The following is a 19139-nucleotide window of genomic DNA, read 5'->3' as shown; positions in this document are numbered from 1 at the left end:
TTTTATTAAAACAATTTGTTGAGGAGGCAGAGGCAGGCGGATCTCTGTGAGTTCGAGACCAGCCTGGTCTACAAGAGCTAGTTCCAGGACAGGCTCCAAAACCACAGAGAAACCCTGTCTCGAAAAACCAAAAAAAAAAAAAACAAAAAACAAAAAACAAAAAACAATTTGTTGAAAAAAGGCAATTTTGTTCATCCAAAACAATCTTCGGGGTAATGAACACTATTACTACCAACATTAAGAAACACTTAAGAAATATATAAACAATACCAGAAAATATCACACTGGATCACTGAATGGCACCGAAGAGATGGGGAGCTGGGAGTATGGGGTAGCGTCTTTGCTACTAAATTCCTCTTTTTCTGCCCTCCTCCCCTAACTTCCCCCTTCAAGTTCCCACTTCTCCTTCATTTCTTTTGCCCGTCTAGCCTGTGTGTATCTATTTGGTATCAGTAAGGAGGAAAAGATCTGCTGAGTTTTGATCTAACATATGCCATCGTAAGTTGATCACTACACATCTTTAAATTTCTACAATACACATTAGAAAAAAACTCACAATTCCACATGAAGTAAGCATAAAGAAATAATTTCAAGTTTTTAGCATCAAATTAATTCTAGAAATTAAAAATCTGATTAACAGCACATGAAAACCATCTACTACTTCAGAGTTAACTACAAATTCTTTGTGAGTTACAGTAAGCTTTCTAGTAAAAATCCCTCACACTAATTAGAACATCTAGACTAGAACTGCAGCCTTGCCCTTTCGAAACCATCCCATGAGCCTCTCACAGAGAGTTTCAACCTGACCAAGTCTGCATTTGGATAGTGGGTATATTAGGCCTAAAGACAGAGCCTGTATCTGCTGAACTCATGGTCTATAATTTATTCATGGCATCCGATAAAGAGAAGATGAAGAGACTTTAAGATCACCAACCTCCATAATGCTACCACAGCATTTACCACAGACTTCGGTAGAAAAGGGGTAAAATAGTGGTGTCAGAAAGCAGGAAACCCAAATCCCAGTGAGGGTTAGATTTGGACACTCTAAACTTAATAATCTCACAGCTGCCAAATTTCTTCATGTGTGAACAATGAACATGTAGGAAATGCAATCATCAGACATTTCCCATAAACTGGGAAGTTTGGCTGTATTTCACACCTTCTTAATAGTTTTGTAAACAGAGAACTTGAAAATGAGCAAAGATGGCAAGTGTCTAATTTTATAAATGGACAAACTATCTAGAGAATTTTCACCAGTAGAACCTGCCTAAAGAGAAAAGATGGTGACTATCTCTTGTGTCTGCTCGTGACTAGAGGGTGCTTATTTATAACGTATTAGAAATTACATTCAAACCTGAAAGCAGGAAAAAATTCAAGGCACAAACACTCCAACTAGAATTCCCCAGACAGAGAATATGTTCATTTTCCAAGTCAGATGTCACTCTGTTAGTCCCTGCTAGTTATGAAAGTATTTCTAACTAGGAATTGCTTTCCCTACTTTTCAATGTTTTATAAAAATTGACTGAAAGGCAATATAGTTTATCTTTCTAAATTACTTTCAAAATTGTGACAATGTACTTTGCTGCCTTGAAAACGTGTTAGATGAATGGCTCAATTCTCCTGAGTGTGTACTCCGTACCCATTCAGCATTAGCTGTTCCACACACATGGCAACAACAGTACTCACTGCAGTACTGGAAGGAGGCAAGAGTTTTGGAATTTGGCTCAAAATACCAATTCACATATAAATAATCATTAGAGAATATTTTGGATTAATGTAAGTATCAAAGATGGCAAATATACAAAGATGAAAGTCAAAAGCACTTATGCCTTTTAATATTATTTGAAAGGAAAAATATGATATAAAAAGCACCGATAAAATTTTAAAATCTTGAACAACATTTAACCACTTTAGCAATTAGTTTTTCCATCCCCAATAATTAAAGAGAGTTCACAAACTCTTTGAGAAGTGCAGATGGTAAAAAGTACTCCCAGCCATGGGTGCCATCTGGGAGAGGAGGAGCAGCTGCAGATTCAGGCACACACTAAGGTTGCAAACCCCACGACAGGAGATGTACGCACATCCCTTCCAGTATAAGAGAGACGTGGTCACGCCATCCAAGTCCTCAGTATTGTCTCCCTACCTAAGTTACCTAGATCTATCTACCATCTGGGCAAGCCCAGTCTGTCTTCACTCACAGTTCTAATCTGGCTAGTCCCCAGGAAACATTAAGAAATGGCAGCAGCAGAAACAAATGAAATTCAGGCGCAGGCAGTGTCCTCACTAGGGAACTTCTGTGATTTGGCTTCAAACTTTGCGTTTGCATTCGTGCTCTTCGGTTTACTCAACCAACAAGAAAGCACTGAAAATGTTTGTGGCCATTCACACTAGAAACGTTTCTAACAGTTTATCAACAAAGACCCCCAGATGGCTATCCCATCATGCACGGTCTGCACAGTTCTAAGAAATTCTTGGAATTTGGTCTGCTATGTGATCATAATCCCCTCAAATGTACCCTCTATCTTAAAGAGACTTTTTACTAAAACCATTAACACCACTCTTTTTTTTCCTACTAATGATCAAAATTTTCAAATGAACAATATCTCAAATTTCATCATTATTTATCTTTTAATAGAGACTGGACCCTTGGCATGTCACTAGCATTCCTGACAGACAGACACAGAGCAACTCCACTTTCCTGAACACCTATACAATTAATTATCCAACACCTGTTTCTCTCCTGTCCCTTAACCACTGCTTTTTAACATGTCTTTTTCTACATATACCTCTGAAAAGCCCCTTTTTTCTTTACTGGCATTCTTTCTTTATTCTACAACATGTTAAAATTTCATTGAAGTACATGCTCTTAAACAGCATCAATAGAGCAATTTATTTTTCATGTAACAAAGGACAAAAAAGCTAGAATGGCATATATTATGTTTTTACCAGTAAACAATCTCTGCGTAACTGCTAAGTGTTTATTTCTTTTGTAACTTTAAATTTTATATCTTATAGTGAATATGAATAAAACTAATACTGATTAGATAGGCAGAAAGTCTAAATAAAAGGCTTTTACAAGATATATTTTGGAAAGCAGAGTGAACAAACATGAAGCAATATGTAAACTTCCTAAGACAGAAGAAACATGAATATAAAGGACAACAAAACTTTTGACGACTACCACCACTAAATTGCAGCATATATATGCATGTATGAATGTGTCTATGTATATATGTATGTATGTTCTTGAGACAGGGTCTCACCATGTAACTCCGGCTGTCCTGAAACTCACTATGACCAGGCTGGCCTCAAATTCATAGATCCACCTGTCTCTGCCTCTGAGCGCTGGGATTAAAGGTGTGCGCCACCACTGCCCAGACTCACAGTAACATTTGTAAGGAGGAAACCTCAAATCTTTAGATGGTGTATCATGAATAATAATAAAGCCAAATACATGATTTACCAGACAACCTCACACAGATCCTTTGCAAAAATCTTTTTTTTTTTTTGTTTTGTTTTGTTTTTTGAGACAGGGTTTCTCTGTAGCTTTGGTGCCTGTCCCGGAACTAGCTCTTGTAGACCAGGCTGGCCTCGAACTCCCAGTGATCCACCTGCCTGCCTCCCGATTGCTAGGATTAAAAGCGTGCGCTACCACAGCCCGGCCCTTTGCAAAAATCTTAACAGGAAATCCAATTTTAAAGCATAATAAAATCAAATAGGGGATATAAAATAAAGATCCCATGAGTATGTAAACATTTGCATATATAACAGCAATTTGTAACCCAGTCTTTTGAAAAACAAAAGGGGTTTTGGTAAGCTGGCATATTGGCACACACCTCTGATCTCAGTACTCAGAAGGAAGAGGCAGGGGGATCTGAGAGTTTGAGGCCAGCTCAGTATAAAATATTAAGTCCCAGTCAGGGTTCTGTGAGAGATTCTGTCAAAAGAGAAGAAAGGGAGGAAGAGAAGTTTCTGGTAGTATCTGCTAGTTGCCAATATCCATCTTGCTTTCTTTTTATTTTGTCTGATTTTCCTACAGGAATCAATGTTCTCAGCTACAAGACTACATTATATAAACTTTCTTGCTGCCAGGGGTGCTCACTGGGCCCTGTTCCGCCAATAAGAGATAGTCAGGCTTCTGGCTGGACTATACAAAGGCTCCGGAAAAGGCTTCATCCCTTTGGGTTTCCTTTTCCCCAGTTGTAAACTTAGGCTTAGCAGCGGCACTGAACCTTATGATTAAGAGATGGATGTCAACAGTGAAAGAAGAACAGAAAAACAGAAGGAATCAGAATCTGACTCTGAAGTTTCAAACTGGCCTTAAAGTGTAAGAGAGAACTTTAATTATATTTAAGCAATTGCTATTTTGAGTTAACATGACATTAGAAATTTAAAAAACAGAAAATCAGGAGTTACATAAGTATAGAATTTTCTATCTCCTATCTTAAAAATGACAATGTTACTAAAACAATGTTGACTTATGACATATATTTAAAATAAATATCATTTTCAAGAGACTGGAAAGATGGCTCAGCTGTTAAACACCCTTAGTATTCTTCCAGAGAATTCATTCAGTTCCTAGCACCCATATGGCAGTTCACAACCTTCTGTAACTCTAGTTCCAGAAGATCAAATGTCCTCTTCTGGCCTCCCTGGGTAACAGTCATGCATGTGGTAAACATGCATACACACATACATACATATTCATACACATAAAATAAATACAACCTGTAAAATATTACAGAATACTCCCACTGGCAGCACGTTTCATAAGCTTTTAATATTGAAAGTTTTGTCTACTTGTTTGGTTTTTTTCCTTTAATAAGGTAGAAACTTTTTCATGCTAAATACCATTTTTTTCTAATTCTTTTGATCATTTGTTTTAAAAAGCATTCTAACCACCTATAACATTCCTGACATAACAGTTCTGAAAGTTATCTCCTTATTCTCTTGGATTTCTGTTTCATTGTAAATAATCCATCACATTACATTCAAATAATGATGATTTGACCCATTTTCCTCAATATTTAATCTTGTTTTTCTCATCTAAGCACATGAGCACAAAAATTTTCTACCTAATAATTATACTTAGTTTATATGAATTAATATAAAATTATCTCATTTATCTAAAAAGTAAGCTATCAGGCAAGGTTTTTGTTTCTGTGGGGGTTTGTTTGTTTTCCTTGAGACAGGGTTTCTTTGTGTAATAGCTCTGGCTGTCCTGGAACTCTCTCAGTAGACCAGGTTGACCTTGAACTCACAGACAGCCACCTGCCTCTTCTTCCAGACTGCTGTGATTAAAGGTGTATACCACAATGCCTAGCTCCTATGTTATTCTTAAAATGATCTTTTGTAATCCATCTTTTGACCTATACATTCATTTACAAATATGTAATGAAACATTAGAGTTTTAAAATCTAGCAGCAGCATTTTAGTCTCCATAGATGAGGGGTTTGGAACACAGTGCTGCAGGAGTTACAGCCTAGACATTAGAACAACCATGTAAATTATTACAATAATAATCAAACAGAACTCCTGTACGGAATTCAGACCAGAAGAATTTAATTATCTCCAAACTCATTTTACTTTAGGACCTGACTGGCATCTAACAATAATTACCTTAGTTTTAAAAACCCAGCCAATTAAAAAGAATGCCATGAAAAACTGGTAGTATGGGCCTTCCTTGTGTATTTTAAGTGTTACTATAAAAACTTCACCGTTTTCTTTCAATCACAGAGGGAATTACATTCCCAAATTTGGACTCTTCATATCACAGCTTACACACTGTTTTCATTTTTTAACTAAACCTTACAAGATTTTTAGTGCTACAGAGATTTTTAAAACTGTAATATAGGAAAAAAACTTCTATGGATGGGCAGCAGTAACCATAAATAGGTTATTTCCTGGCAGAAGGAAATATGAATTTACTTAAATGTAATGTTACAGAGAAATAAAAATCATTCCTACAGTCTGCTGAATAACACTTGTTCTTTCTTTTTACAAATAAAAGGTTAACTACTTTAAATGATAAACTATTATTGTCTGTCTTCATCATCCCCACAGTATGAAAGCACCACTAGAAGAACTCGCTTACCAGGGTTCCCAGCTGAAATCATGCTCTAGGACACACTTGTCCAAACCTAACCTAACTGCTGGGATGGAGTTTTGAAGACCCCACTGGCTTTATGGCAGACCCCACTGGCTTTATGGCAGACCCCACTGGCTTTATGGCAAACCTTAGTTCTTTCAATGACCTGCTATTACATTTGTTGAATCTTATATTCTGTTTCTTGCACAGTAATTTTTTTATGTATACTATAGTATTTAAAAACAAAGCTTTAGTATAACAATAACCAGTCTTTTGTTTTCTTCTGGCTTTTTGAGACAGGGTTTCTCTGTGTAGCCTTAGCTGTCCTGAAACTCAGAGAGAGATCCCCTGCCTCTGTGCCTCCCAAGTGCTGTGATTAAAGGTGTACACCACCACTGACCGGGTTACAATAATCAGTCTTAACTACAACTCCCAAATCTTGAATTTCAGCCTTTACTTTTTATTAATTTTTTTTCCTTTTTTTTTGTTTTGTTTGTTTTTTGAGACAGTGTTTCTCTGTGCAGCCCTGGATGTCCTGTCTGGAACTCATTATATAGACCAGGCTGGCCTCAAACTCAGAGATCCACCTGCCTCTGCCTCCTGAGTGCTAGGACTGAAGGCGTGGCCACCACTGCCCAGCATTATTAATTTTCAATCCCACATTCTGAACTGTTGAAGAAATGTAACTTTGGATATTTATGTGTGTATCTTGGTAAAGGTCACAGAACTAGAGAGGAAGCAGTGAGAGGGGAAACAACAGGAAGTGGGGCAGGGAGAAGCAACAGGACACAGTGACATCACAGTGGAGAAGGAATGGGGACAGAATGGGAGAATCAACCAAAACAGAGCATGTAAAAATACCACAAGGAGACCTGTTATTTTGAATGTCCAGTTTTTGAAATATACCTTTCTTCATTCCTTTCTATCTACAGTGAAAAGGCTACTGCTACCAACACACTACTAGTCACATAGGCAGGAAATGTTAAATTCGTCTTCAATTTTCCTCTTTTCACAGAATTCAACCAGTGAGACCTCCATCCCCACTGCCACTACAACAACATAGCCATTTAGTGTAACTCCTAAAGTCAGGCTCTGGTATGCTCTAACTGCCTCCTATCCCGCCTCACACTCACTCCAGGCACACACGGTTCTCTCAGTCTGTCCACACCTTTGCTTTCCCAACCTCTCCTATCACCAGCTTCAAGACTCTGAAAGCTATGATTTCATCCTGCCTACTCCCGAGTTTGGGCTTTTTAGGCTCCACATACTTGTTAGGAATTGTCTTTATGTGTCTAGTTTGTTCCACTTCGCCATGGCTTCCAGGTTTATCGTGTTGCAATGACAGGACTTCTTTCTTCTTAAAGACTTAGCAGCATTATATTGTGAACACACACACACAAGGAGATAGAGATAAAGATAGATAGATAGATAGATAGATAGATAGATAGATAGATAGATAGATAGATAGATAGATAGATAGATAGATAGATAGAGAACTGCACATTCATTTGTTGCTGGACACTAGGAGACTCTGTGCCTTGGCAATTTTGAATACTGGTCAGCAAACCTGCCTCTACCTACACAGCACTGTCCCCTGTGCAGCAACCTAGGCTGCGCTGTCCCCACACCAAGCTTCTCTGCATGGGCTGGGAATGCAACTCAGGCCTTTACAGACTGCACCATCTCCCCAACCCAAAACCTACACGTGAATATTTTCAGGGGAGTGTGCATAATGATCTTTTCACATGATTTTTAATGGCCCACATAAAGTCAGACCCTAGTCACTGCTCTCTTTCCATAACACTAACTATGATATACTACGCTGTCCTTGTTTATGTTCTCTTATAGAAAGTAAGCTCTCTGGACAACAGGGATTTTAATGTCTTATCTTTTTTTTTTTTTTAAGCATGCCCCAGTGCCTGGCACATAGTAAGTTTTCAGTAAATACTGATTAAGTGAAAAATGTAAAAGGTCACAAAATAAATTAGATATAGCAAAAAAAAAATTATTTAAATTTTTGGAGACAGGGTTTCTCTGTGTAGCCCTGGCTGTCATGGAACTCACCTGGTAGATGAGGTAGGCTGGCCGCAAATTCAGACATCTGCCAACCTGTGCTTCCAGAATGCTGGGATTAAAGGTGTACATTACCATGCCTGGCTTATATTTTATTTATAAGTATTTACATGTGTATGCCATGTGCCAAATCCTCTGGAGCTGGTGTTATAGGCAGTAGTCAGCTGCCTAACATGGGTGCTGGAAACTGAGCTGAGCGCAACAAGATGCTCTTGACTACTAAGACGTCTCTCTAGCCCCCAGCTGCCCATTTGAAAAAAAAAACCCAGGTGCCTTTGTTCACATATTTTCTATGGCTACATTTGCAAAACGGTGCAAGGTTTGGGGAAGAGTCTAGACTGCCTATATATCAAGTATTTATTTTCTAACCTACAAAATATGTCTATTTTTCATTATTTATTTTATAAAACCACTTGGTACCTAATTATACACATTTTAACAGTTACGAAGAAAACAAATGATTTTTTACCTTATTATAATTCTTGGCTAATTCCAACATCTCTTTTACCACTGATTCATTGTGTTTACAATGTTCACTGTAGTCCTGAAGTGTCAATCCTTCCATCCAACTCTTCTTATGCAAATTTAACAGCATCTAAACATAAAAGGAAATTATTTTGTTGCCTTAAAAATATTTCCTTTCCCTGTCTTGAGAACAAAAAGACTTCACAAAAATTAATGAATTTAAACTTAATTTTATCCAATCAAATAAGCACCAATTGGAAATATCCTAAATTTACACCACTATACCCAGGTGCTCCAAATCCACGCCCTTTGCCTCTGTACTGACCTCGGTTACTCCATCTCAAATATTTACATTCACTTGTCCTATGCTTAGCAGAGACAGATGCCTTTCCTAACTACACTACCTGACAAAAACTGTCTCACATTGTTGGAACAAAGGTCTTTTCTTCCCTTGTCTTACTATGTTAATTTTATAGTGTCTATGAACATTTTCTTCTTTATTCAGTTAACATTTAATATCCTCAGGGTCTAGCTAGACTCTTAAATTACACACGGGTTTGTTATAAAAACTTAATATTTACTTGTTGACAGGACTGAAAAATAAAACCAGGAAAACCATCACAGATATGTTTACTTTTCAAACACATCAATAAACTGGGATTAGGCTACCAGCTGAGAATCTGAACAACTTAGATCCCCAAACTGGACTCAAGTTCAAAGACTTCATCAAAAATGCATTTGTGTGGGGGCTGGAGAGATGGCTCAGTGGTTAAGAGCATTGTCTGCTCTTCCAAAGGTCCTGAGTTCAATTCCCAGCAACCACGTGGTGGCTCACAACCATCTGTAAAGAGGTCTGGTGCCCTCTTCTGGCCTTCAGGCATACACACAGACAGAATATTGTATGTATAAATAAATAAATAAATAAGTAAATAAATAAATGAATGAATGAATAAATAAATAAATGCATTTGTGTGCATGTGCAGACTCTGGGGCAAGGGGCGGGCGGACCGCATTCTGGAGCCCAGGGTGGCTTCAGACTCACAGGCTCCCCAAAGGCTACGACCCCTCATCTGCCTACAAATTGACGGTTTTCTTTTACTACGATTATTCTGGGGAGTGAGCACACGTGCCACACCATACAGGTGAAAACCACATGGGTGCCAGGAACTACTCTGGTCATCAGGGGCAAGAACAACATATATTAATCAGAAAAAGAAAAAAAAGAACAAAACAAACAAAAGAAAACAAAACCAACCAGGGAATATTATGCCCAAGTAATTCCTATTTCTTTGCTTATTTCCATCTTCTCTATGTCCCAGCTTTGTACCAATGGCTGCAATCACCCATGCTCTCTACTGGCCATAACTGAATGCCGAGAATGGGATTTTACCAACATAGACACTACAAGTGCCAAGACATCCCTACCATGCCTGGACAGGATTCCACTGGAATGCTCAGAAAAGACTTGAGGTTGATTATCCAGGTTAGCTGGATAAGGGCTTTTGTTCTGAGAGAGCAGATGAACTAAAGAATTAATAATATAAACGTAAGGGTTTGGAGAGATGGTTCTGCAGCTAAGAGTATATGCTACTCTTGCAGAGGACTTAAGTTCAGTTCCCAGCACACACATCTGGAGGCTCACAACCACAGGAGACTCCAGTTCCAGGGGATCCAAAAACCTCTTCTGACCTCTGAGGGCACCAGGTACGCAAGTGGCGCACAGATATACATGCAGGCAAATCTCATGAACATAATTATAAAAACTAATTTTCTTTAAAAAGAAAAAGATTTTTCATTGACTTACCTTCTGTTCCAGTTCATTTTTTCGATAATTAATAGTGATGGAGTAATAATGTCTGTTTAATCCATGAATTAATGCCTATAAAAACAATTTTAAATGATAAATTAATCTTTCACCTAATCTAATACAAATGTTTGAAACTGTTGACATATCTTAAGCATGACACACCCACCTCATCTTTATTTCTTTTAAGATAATGTACCTCTGTCTGGCCTGAAACTCACTATGTACACCAGGCTGACTTTGAACTCAGAGATAAATCTGGGCTAAGGGTCTGAGTATCCACCATGGTGAAGCCCTTGCGACCCAGCCTGTCAGTCTAAGTTCCATCTCCAGGACCCACAGGGTGGAAGGAGAGCATCAACACCTACAAGTCCCTCCCCACAACACAAAATATGTAAAATGTAATACATTTTTAAATAAAATTGAAAGGGATCTTATTATAAATACAAATTATTTTTCTCAGCTACAAGTTTAAAGGATTGGGAATTTAATTAGTTAATTCTTCAAAGCAGTTTAGGTACTTCACAAATTCAAACTTTCCACAGCCTTGAAAAAAGTCTCAACTCATAAGCAGTTACAAACCAACTATCCATATTTTATTGTCTGATTTTTATGGTGTTTGGGAGGGAGTTTGCTATTTCAGAAGGAAAGTCTAAAATCCTGTAATAGTCCACATGTCTCTGCATCCACATTAATCTGGGGTTTCTCTTTTGGTTCACTCAATCTTCACTAATTCAAAGATTTATGTCCAGGCAAGTCTTTAAACTATCAATGAGGAAGCTAGGTAGGTATGTGTGTGCTAATTCAAACGTGTGCTCATGGATTTTTGTGTCCCTGCATGGAGAGACCTAAGGTCAACTGCGGGAGTCTTCTTTGATTGCTCTCCTCCTCAGTTTCTAAGACAAGGTCTATTCACTGAATTTGGAGCTTATAGATTATGCTCTGCTGGCTGGTGAATGGGCTTCTGGGATCTGCTCACCCTAACTCAGTGCTGGGGTTGCCTGGCTTTTTACTGGACATCTCATGTCTGTCAAGTGTCAGCAGCACACACCCACCAACTGAGCCACCTGTTACAACCCAAAAGCTTGTTCTTTACCATGTCCACCTCACTCATGCTCTAAATTCAATGACAAGAAATCAAAATCTCATTAATCAGAATTTATTCTCCAAGATAAACAGGCCAATCACAACAAAAACTTAAGCTAAGCTATTTTTTTTTTAAAAAAAAAGGTAACTATAGGGGGGAACCAAATACTATTGTTCTGAATGCACAACAAAATCATTCCTAAGAATGCTCTACTATATCCAAAGGTCAGTATCTCAGCTATCATCAAAGAAGGAACTAATACTCACAACTGGACAAATGGACAAGGAGCAGAGTAACAAACTTTGGAACACTCAATCCCAAATATCTCCTCGGTGCTCAGGAAGCAATGTATGTGGGAAGGCAGAAGGTTTGTAAAAGCTAGAGGGATGGATGACACCAAGGAAGTAATGTCTTCCAGACACAACAGGACTGGCACACATACTGCGTGTGTCTCAGACTGTGGCAGCACACACAAGACCCGGACAGATCCAAGACAGACAGGGTCCCAGCACTGACAGAAGTAAGTGTGCACAGGCTCCCGACCTAATCCAGAAGCTACTCCAGCTGACAACCACTTACAAATGAAAAATTAGTTTTCTCCAATGAAGGCTCACTGGGCATACAAATCACACATAAATAACGCAGGCTCCATGCCCAGCAGTAAATAACAAACACAAAATGAACTTGATGGCATTTTGTAGATTCTTTTGGTCTCAAATTGCTTTGTTTGGAAAACTTTTCTTTAAAATCTTATGTCTTTTACTTGTACATCATGGTTTCCAATGTGTTTTGTTTGTGTGAATGTGTGGTTCTTATGCATTTTCTTTTCTAATTTTCTTTTGTTGTTATTTTACTTATTTTCTGTCTGTTTTCTAGAGAGGACTTGGAATTGGGAGAGGAAGTAGGGAGATCTGGAAGCAGATGGAAGAAGAGAAAGAGTGATTAGAATATAGTGTAGGAGAAAGAAATTATTTTCAATTGAAAAAACTGAAAAATAACGATGTTATCTACTGCCTAAGTATCTCTCTAGCAACATGAAGTTCAACTGTGGTTCCTAACAGTATTCGAGAAACCTACAAAAAAAATTAGCCTCCAAAGACAAAAGGATTAGAATTATAATTTATAATTTTTCAACAATTGTAAAAACTAAAAAGGACTTGGGTTAACTGCCTGGAAATAAAGACAGAGCTAACCAATAACCACCACTTTCTAATTAGGGTTTGTGCAGTCTGTCTTAAGCGTTCTGAGCCAGAGTGGAAGAGTGGGGAGGTGAGTATCTAATGACTGCCTAGCGTGTGCTGTGCACCCCACACATTCTAACGCAAGAATCTAGTAGGTTCATCCCGTGGACAGGACACTAACTCTTAATTTATCCTAATTACTAGCTAATAAAAGGTAGCACTGAGGATTCGAAGCCAGATCACTGACTACAATCTATGTCCGTTCTGATGTATTGTGCTACAATGCAATCCCTGGTAAGATTAAGTCTACATATTTTTAAGAACAGTCTTAATTTGAAGATTTACTGACCAAAAAAAGGGGGGGGGGGGAACCACTGATATCAGCCAATGACCTTTAAGAGGTTGGACCAGGTTAGGGAGTGACCTTTTGGTACCTAGAGAAAACTGCCAGCCCACATAGGGGTTTTCTCTCTCTCTTTCTGGCATTTGGTGGCACTATTTGGTTTTCAATTTTATTATGCAGACAAATGTAGTAAAAACACAAACACTGTGACAGCTTAGCAAGTACACGATCAAACAAAGATAGCCAACAGTCTTCCAACTTCTCACCACTGCAAGCACATCCCCAGGATATTCATTCCAGAGTATAACCTCATGCAGTAGGATGACAAGACTGGTGGTTCTCAACTCCCTAATGCTGGGCCTTTAATCCTTTGATCCTGACCCTCATGTTGCAGTGACCCCCTCCAACCAAAAAATTATTTTCTGTGTTACTTCCTAACGGTAATTTTGCTACTGTTATGAATCGAAATGTTAACATCTGTGTTTTCGGATAGTCTTAGGTGACAGCTATGAAGGGGCCGTTTGATGCTCAAAGAATGGCGACCCACTATTTGAGAACCAGCAGATCCGTGTACGTATGGTAAACACAGCAGGTGTTTTATAAATCAGCTTGCTGGACATTACAGCTTATACTTGTAATCCCAGCTCCCAGGTGATTAAAGCAGAATTCTGGATTTGAGGCTACCCTGGGGTACACGGAGCCAGGTCAGCCTGGACACACAGTAAGACTGTCTCAAAACAAAACAAAGCATCACACAAGCAACATATAAAATAGGCCAAAAATTCATTTAATTAAATTCTCAACTATAATATATAAGAATGAGATGATCTAGCAGTTCTTGCAAATTAACAGTAACTCAAGCAGCTCCGTTCTCTGGGCCTCAGCTGCCTCATCTAGAAAATGTTTCAGGGCCATTATAATAGTTTCACTGCTGTTTTTTACAACTCTGTGTTTTATTAACTATTTTCAATAATTATAAGTATTGAAAATACTTTCTCTCTATTGCACAATGTGGGCACACTCAGGGCTACACTTAGAGACTCGAAGCCCAGTGCATGCATTGGGGAACCAATGTTTGTTAGTGTCCAAAAGGATAACAACTCCAAAATTTAGTGTGATTCATCACTAAAATACCAAAAAGCCCAAGTTTTTAATGGAATCCTTAAAAAATCATTAAAATAAATACTGCCACTTCTAAACATTGACAGTAATAATCAAATGTTCCAGGTACAAAATAATATAGTTTTCTGTATTAATATAGAAGCCAATAGCACAGTTTTAAGTATTACACTTTGTATTCCCTTAGAACAAAGGCTTCTCTTAAAGTGAAAATAAAGTTTACTTCAATATTGCCATGAACACTTACAATGGCTGAGGTTAAGAGTACTTGTTGCTTTTGCAGAGGACCGGGTTCAATTCTCAGCACTCATATGGTGGTTTGCAACCATACAGAACTCTAGTTCCAAGGGATCTGATGCCCTCTGCCAATTTCCATGGGCACCAAGCATACATGTGGTGACAAACATACATACAGGCAAAATATTCACACATAAAATTCATAAAATATTATTTTGTAAAGATATTGTTTTACTGTAGAAAGTTTTTAAAATATGGATAAAGAAAATAAGGGAGGAAAATCCCATTATTCTACTACCTAGAGATAATCAAATCCAACATCTTGGTATAAATACACAGGTTCTAAAACATGTACTTACTAAATGGAGAACATGTATATCTACATGTATATCCCATTTAAACTTTCCTGTAACTGTTAACCAGTTTACAATGTGATCACAATATTCTCCCACATCTTTAAGTACACTAGAGACACCAGTGCTAAAGAACACACTAGTGACTGCTGCCAGGCTTCTACCACTTACTTCTAAGTTGTCTGGGGAACAAGTTCCCTCTTAACACAGCTAACTTTCCCTTAAGATAAAGGGTGTGGTGTTTCTGAAAGGTTTCTATCAGCAACCTAAAAATTTGACATACAGACATTTAAATTCTATTATAAACTTTCTATCTAGCTTGTCCTACAAAAGCAAGTTATTTTAAAGGTGCGCCCCTCTTTGGCTTGATCCCAATGGAGTGTCTTAGTGTTGAAATTGTCTAAACTGTAAAGCATCCAAATAGATGCCATTCTGATGGGCACTACACAAACTGTGAAATAAACATATTTACAGATTCTAATTGGGAGACAAGACAAATTTAAAATGATAGGAAAATAATGCCACTTTTAAACTTAAGCTTGAAAACTGTTTCAAAAGGTCCATTTTTAATTCCAGGTGGAAGGCAGGGCTACACACTACCAAGGGGATTAGTACAGAAAAAACAGATTTCAGTATCAATTCTGCCTATGAAGTTAAAAGGCAGCATTTTAATTTTAAAAAGGCAATATGCAACAAGTAACTCGTGACTTGCAGAAATCCACCACGTAGCGAACACAGGACTCTAGGTTGTGAGACACTATTGAGCCTTCTGTAGAAATAATGAAGCAGGATGATGCTAAGGGGTGTGTGAGAAAGGTCATTATCATGGGCTAAACAGACCCAATAATATATTCTCTTGGAGCATGCAAGTATGGGCTTGTCTGTGCCCAATCAAAATCACTGGTAGCTTATTTCATACTCATTATTCTCTGTAGTTTCCCCTAACTTATTAAAATTTTTTTTTCAAAAGCAACATACCTCAGTTCTTAAAGACAAAATATTTCACTATAACGAACAGCTAAAATGAATGACAACAGCGAAAGTGCTTAAAACACAAAGTGGCCAAGGCTAAGCAAGGCTGGACCATGATGAACTGTTAATACCACAACTCCCCAAAGACAATCTTAAGGCAAAACAAGGTTTCGAGGGGGAATAGCAGTAGCTACTATAAACTCTTTGTCCTGAGTGTGCTATGTAATCAAACATGGTATTTTTGTCCTATTAATTAATCTTTAGAGAAATAATTACCTACACAGACACAGACTGTGCATTTAAAAACACATTTACCATAATTTCTTACAGCACTAAAGACTTGTGTTTAAACAATGAGGCATGTAAATGGAACAGAAGAGCACTAATCACTCAAAGGGTATTAAGTGCTTGCACACCCACCAACTAATGCAACAGTGGTGGATATCACAATATGACAAAATATAAACTTACCAAAAGTAAATTTTATATGTGTTTTTATAAAATTTTAATCAAAGGTAGGGATAAAACAAAAAAAAAGTAGAAAGATTTAAGTACTACCTAAGAACTGTTTCTTGGGACCTCCTAAAAGACATTGCCTGATTTCCTCTTACTTTTGGGGTTTTGTTTGTTTTGTTTTGAAGACTGTTCAGAAACCAATATAGGTTAGCTAACTGCTCCCACCTGAAACTTTTATTAGTCCTACTCTTAGATATTAACTAGATAAAAATGTAGAGGCTGACCTCGAACTCAGAGATCTGCCAGCCTCTGCCTCCTGAGTGCTAGGATTAAAGGTATACGCCACCATCACCTGGTTCATCTTTTCTTTATATATATATATGTTTTGTTCTGTTGCACAGACTGAGTTGAAACCTGTAGCCTCAAAAGAAGCTGGGAATCTCTTTTTAAACAATAATAATAAAAGACTTCTTATAAGAAAATTAAAATGATTAAGAATTGGATCTTAGGGCCGGGCGGTGGTGGCGCACGCCTTTAATCCCAGCACTCGGGAGGCAGAGGCAGGCGGATCTCTGTGAGTTCGAGACCAGCCTGGTCTACAAGAGCTAGTTCCAGGACAGGCTCCAAAACCACAGAAAAACCCTGTCTCGAAAAACCAAAAAAAAAAAAAAATGGATCTTATAATGATGACAGCATATTTAAACATTATAAAACAGAGTTTTAACACATTATCAAATATAGTCATTACCTGGATAGATGGCTTGTTTAAGTGACCCAGATTTGAAGTTGTTTGTCTTGGTTCATGTCCTAAGACCATCATATTAGCATTGATCAATCTGAAGGCATCAATAACAACCTGTAAAACAAGGTGTCAAATCAATTCTTTTTAAAAACAAGTGACGGTGCCAAGCAACAGTGGACAAGGCAAGATCAACTTGCATCTGTTTCTGGCCTATTTCCAGAAAATCATTTAATTATAATATTAATAAAATGAACCTCCTGCTGATAGTGCCATCAGTGTACCACCTTCTATCTTGTAATGTAAGGTGACACCAATTATTGCAATTTCCATGAAGCAGCAAAATATTAACTTAGCGTTTTTATTATTAAAATATGTCATTACTAAGCATACATCAAATAACCTTCATTGTTGTGCTTATTTGTTACCTAAAATTTTCACAGTCAAAACGAATGACGGGAAAAGTAAAACTGAAAGTGAGCACAAGCTAAGGGACTCCATCTAAGACCCAGCCCTGTCACATCAATTATGCCATCACAGTACTTGACATGACAACAAAATTGCAGCCAGCACGTCACTTGCCCATGTGTTCTCTGCTAGTCAGACACTCTTTACTTCTTCTGACTCGGAAAGACTTTATACCTTGTCTGATGGCTTTCAACATCCAAGCCACTAAGACTAGGAGGCACAACAGAGAAAACCAAGGTCACCATGCTTTCAGATAGAAACAATACAACATGGTTACAAGGTCATGGAAAGAAATAACTATATATATATGTGTGTGTGTGTGTGTCTTTTGTATATTATAAATTCAATTCCTTCATAACCCAGCATCATGCTAATTAGCCCTTACGTATCAAGAGATTAACAAGAATCACCTATTTTCCACTATAATTGCTGACATGCTTATAGTCATTTGAATTTGAAAGAACATAAAGCTCTTAAAAACGTGTCACTTTAGGCAATATTAAGACAAACTGCCTCTTTCCAAGACAATCTTGAAACAAGACTTGAAAATTTCTTTATTTTCCTTTAAAAGTATTAACAAAGGAGATTATCAGATTATAAAAGTCATTGCTATCTGCATTTGTTTTTAGTTAGACAACTTGTGTAAGTACATGGAAATATTAAAAATTATTATTTTCAAGTTAAGCCAACTGTAATATAATTAGGTCTAAAAATATAACTTGAGGACTTCTTAGCCAAGCCTGATAGTGCACACATTTAATCCCAGCATTCTGGAGCAGGCAGAGACAGGCAGATCTCTGTGAGGTTGAGGCTAGCCTGAGTTACATGGTGAGACCCTGTTTCACACAAAGAAGTGTTTCTATACACTGAGGAGTCTAAAGGCTATAATTACAGCAAACATAAAATTACACCAAAACATTACAATACAGTCTAAGGTCTCTGTATACTTCAATTGTCCTAATATTGATGATAATAATGTTTTTAATGTTGCTTTTAATTTTTGTGGTCTTAATTTTCTCCAAAATTCCTTTTGTTTCAAAGCCAAGTATTTAATTGTAACCCTACACAATTGTTTTTAATTATTAATGGTAAATTAAGACAGCAAACCATTGGTTTTGTTTCAACTTCTTTATGATTCCATTCTTAAGAGTTCAGTAAAAATCATTTCTAGGAAAAAATTTCACCAAATACGAAAATTTCATATTACATCCCAATGAAATGCTTAAATACTTTTTTAATACCAACTGCTTTCAAACTAAAACATTAGACAGCAATTTTCATGCAAGATGTTTCACTTCTATGGATATTATAAGTGGGTGTGAAACATCATTAAAAAAATGAAAATGTGGGTTAGGGCATAGTTAGGTGGATACCATGATCTATTTTTAACCAGAAATTAATATAAAAAAGTACTTTATTGAACAATGCTGTAAGATTTTAATATGTTGTTCAACTAGTAAACTATGACCCATATGAAATGATATGTTCAGATCGATACTTCCTGAGCAGTAATAGAAATGATTACACTAATATTAAAGGAATTTTCTGGAATCACTATAGCAACTGTCTTAAGGAAACTAACATGTTCAAAAACCTGCAGACCAAAATTAGATTTAGCATGCAATAAAAAAAATGGCAATATATTCTACATTTTAATTTCTATACAATTTTATAATTGCCTTTTCTGCTGTGAGAAGTGGATTTTTCTTTTAGAACAACCTATCAAAATAGACTCATTAATGTCCAGTACACTA

The 19139-nt window shown here is 37.3% G+C and overlaps 1 protein-coding gene across 1 annotated transcript in view; it reads right to left on the bottom strand.

Annotated features, from left to right (window-relative positions):
* The window catches only part of Psmd14 (proteasome 26S subunit, non-ATPase 14), an 87103-nt gene that overhangs the window by 3217 nt on the left and 64747 nt on the right, over nucleotides 1-19139 (bottom strand). Inside the window, exons 8-10 of the mRNA XM_005346459.3 lie at nucleotides 16927-17034; nucleotides 10431-10505; nucleotides 8631-8756 (exon numbers count right to left, since the gene is read on the bottom strand). Of these exons, the coding sequence (XP_005346516.1) occupies nucleotides 8631-8756; nucleotides 10431-10505; nucleotides 16927-17034 (309 nt within the window). The remainder of the gene's footprint in view (nucleotides 1-8630; nucleotides 8757-10430; nucleotides 10506-16926; nucleotides 17035-19139) is intronic.

The sequence above is a fragment of the Microtus ochrogaster genome, chromosome 4 (genome assembly GCF_000317375.1).
Source record: "Microtus ochrogaster isolate Prairie Vole_2 chromosome 4, MicOch1.0, whole genome shotgun sequence".
Lineage (NCBI taxonomy): Eukaryota > Metazoa > Chordata > Mammalia > Rodentia > Cricetidae > Microtus > Microtus ochrogaster.
This window is presented reverse-complemented; position numbering and strand designations above follow the sequence as displayed.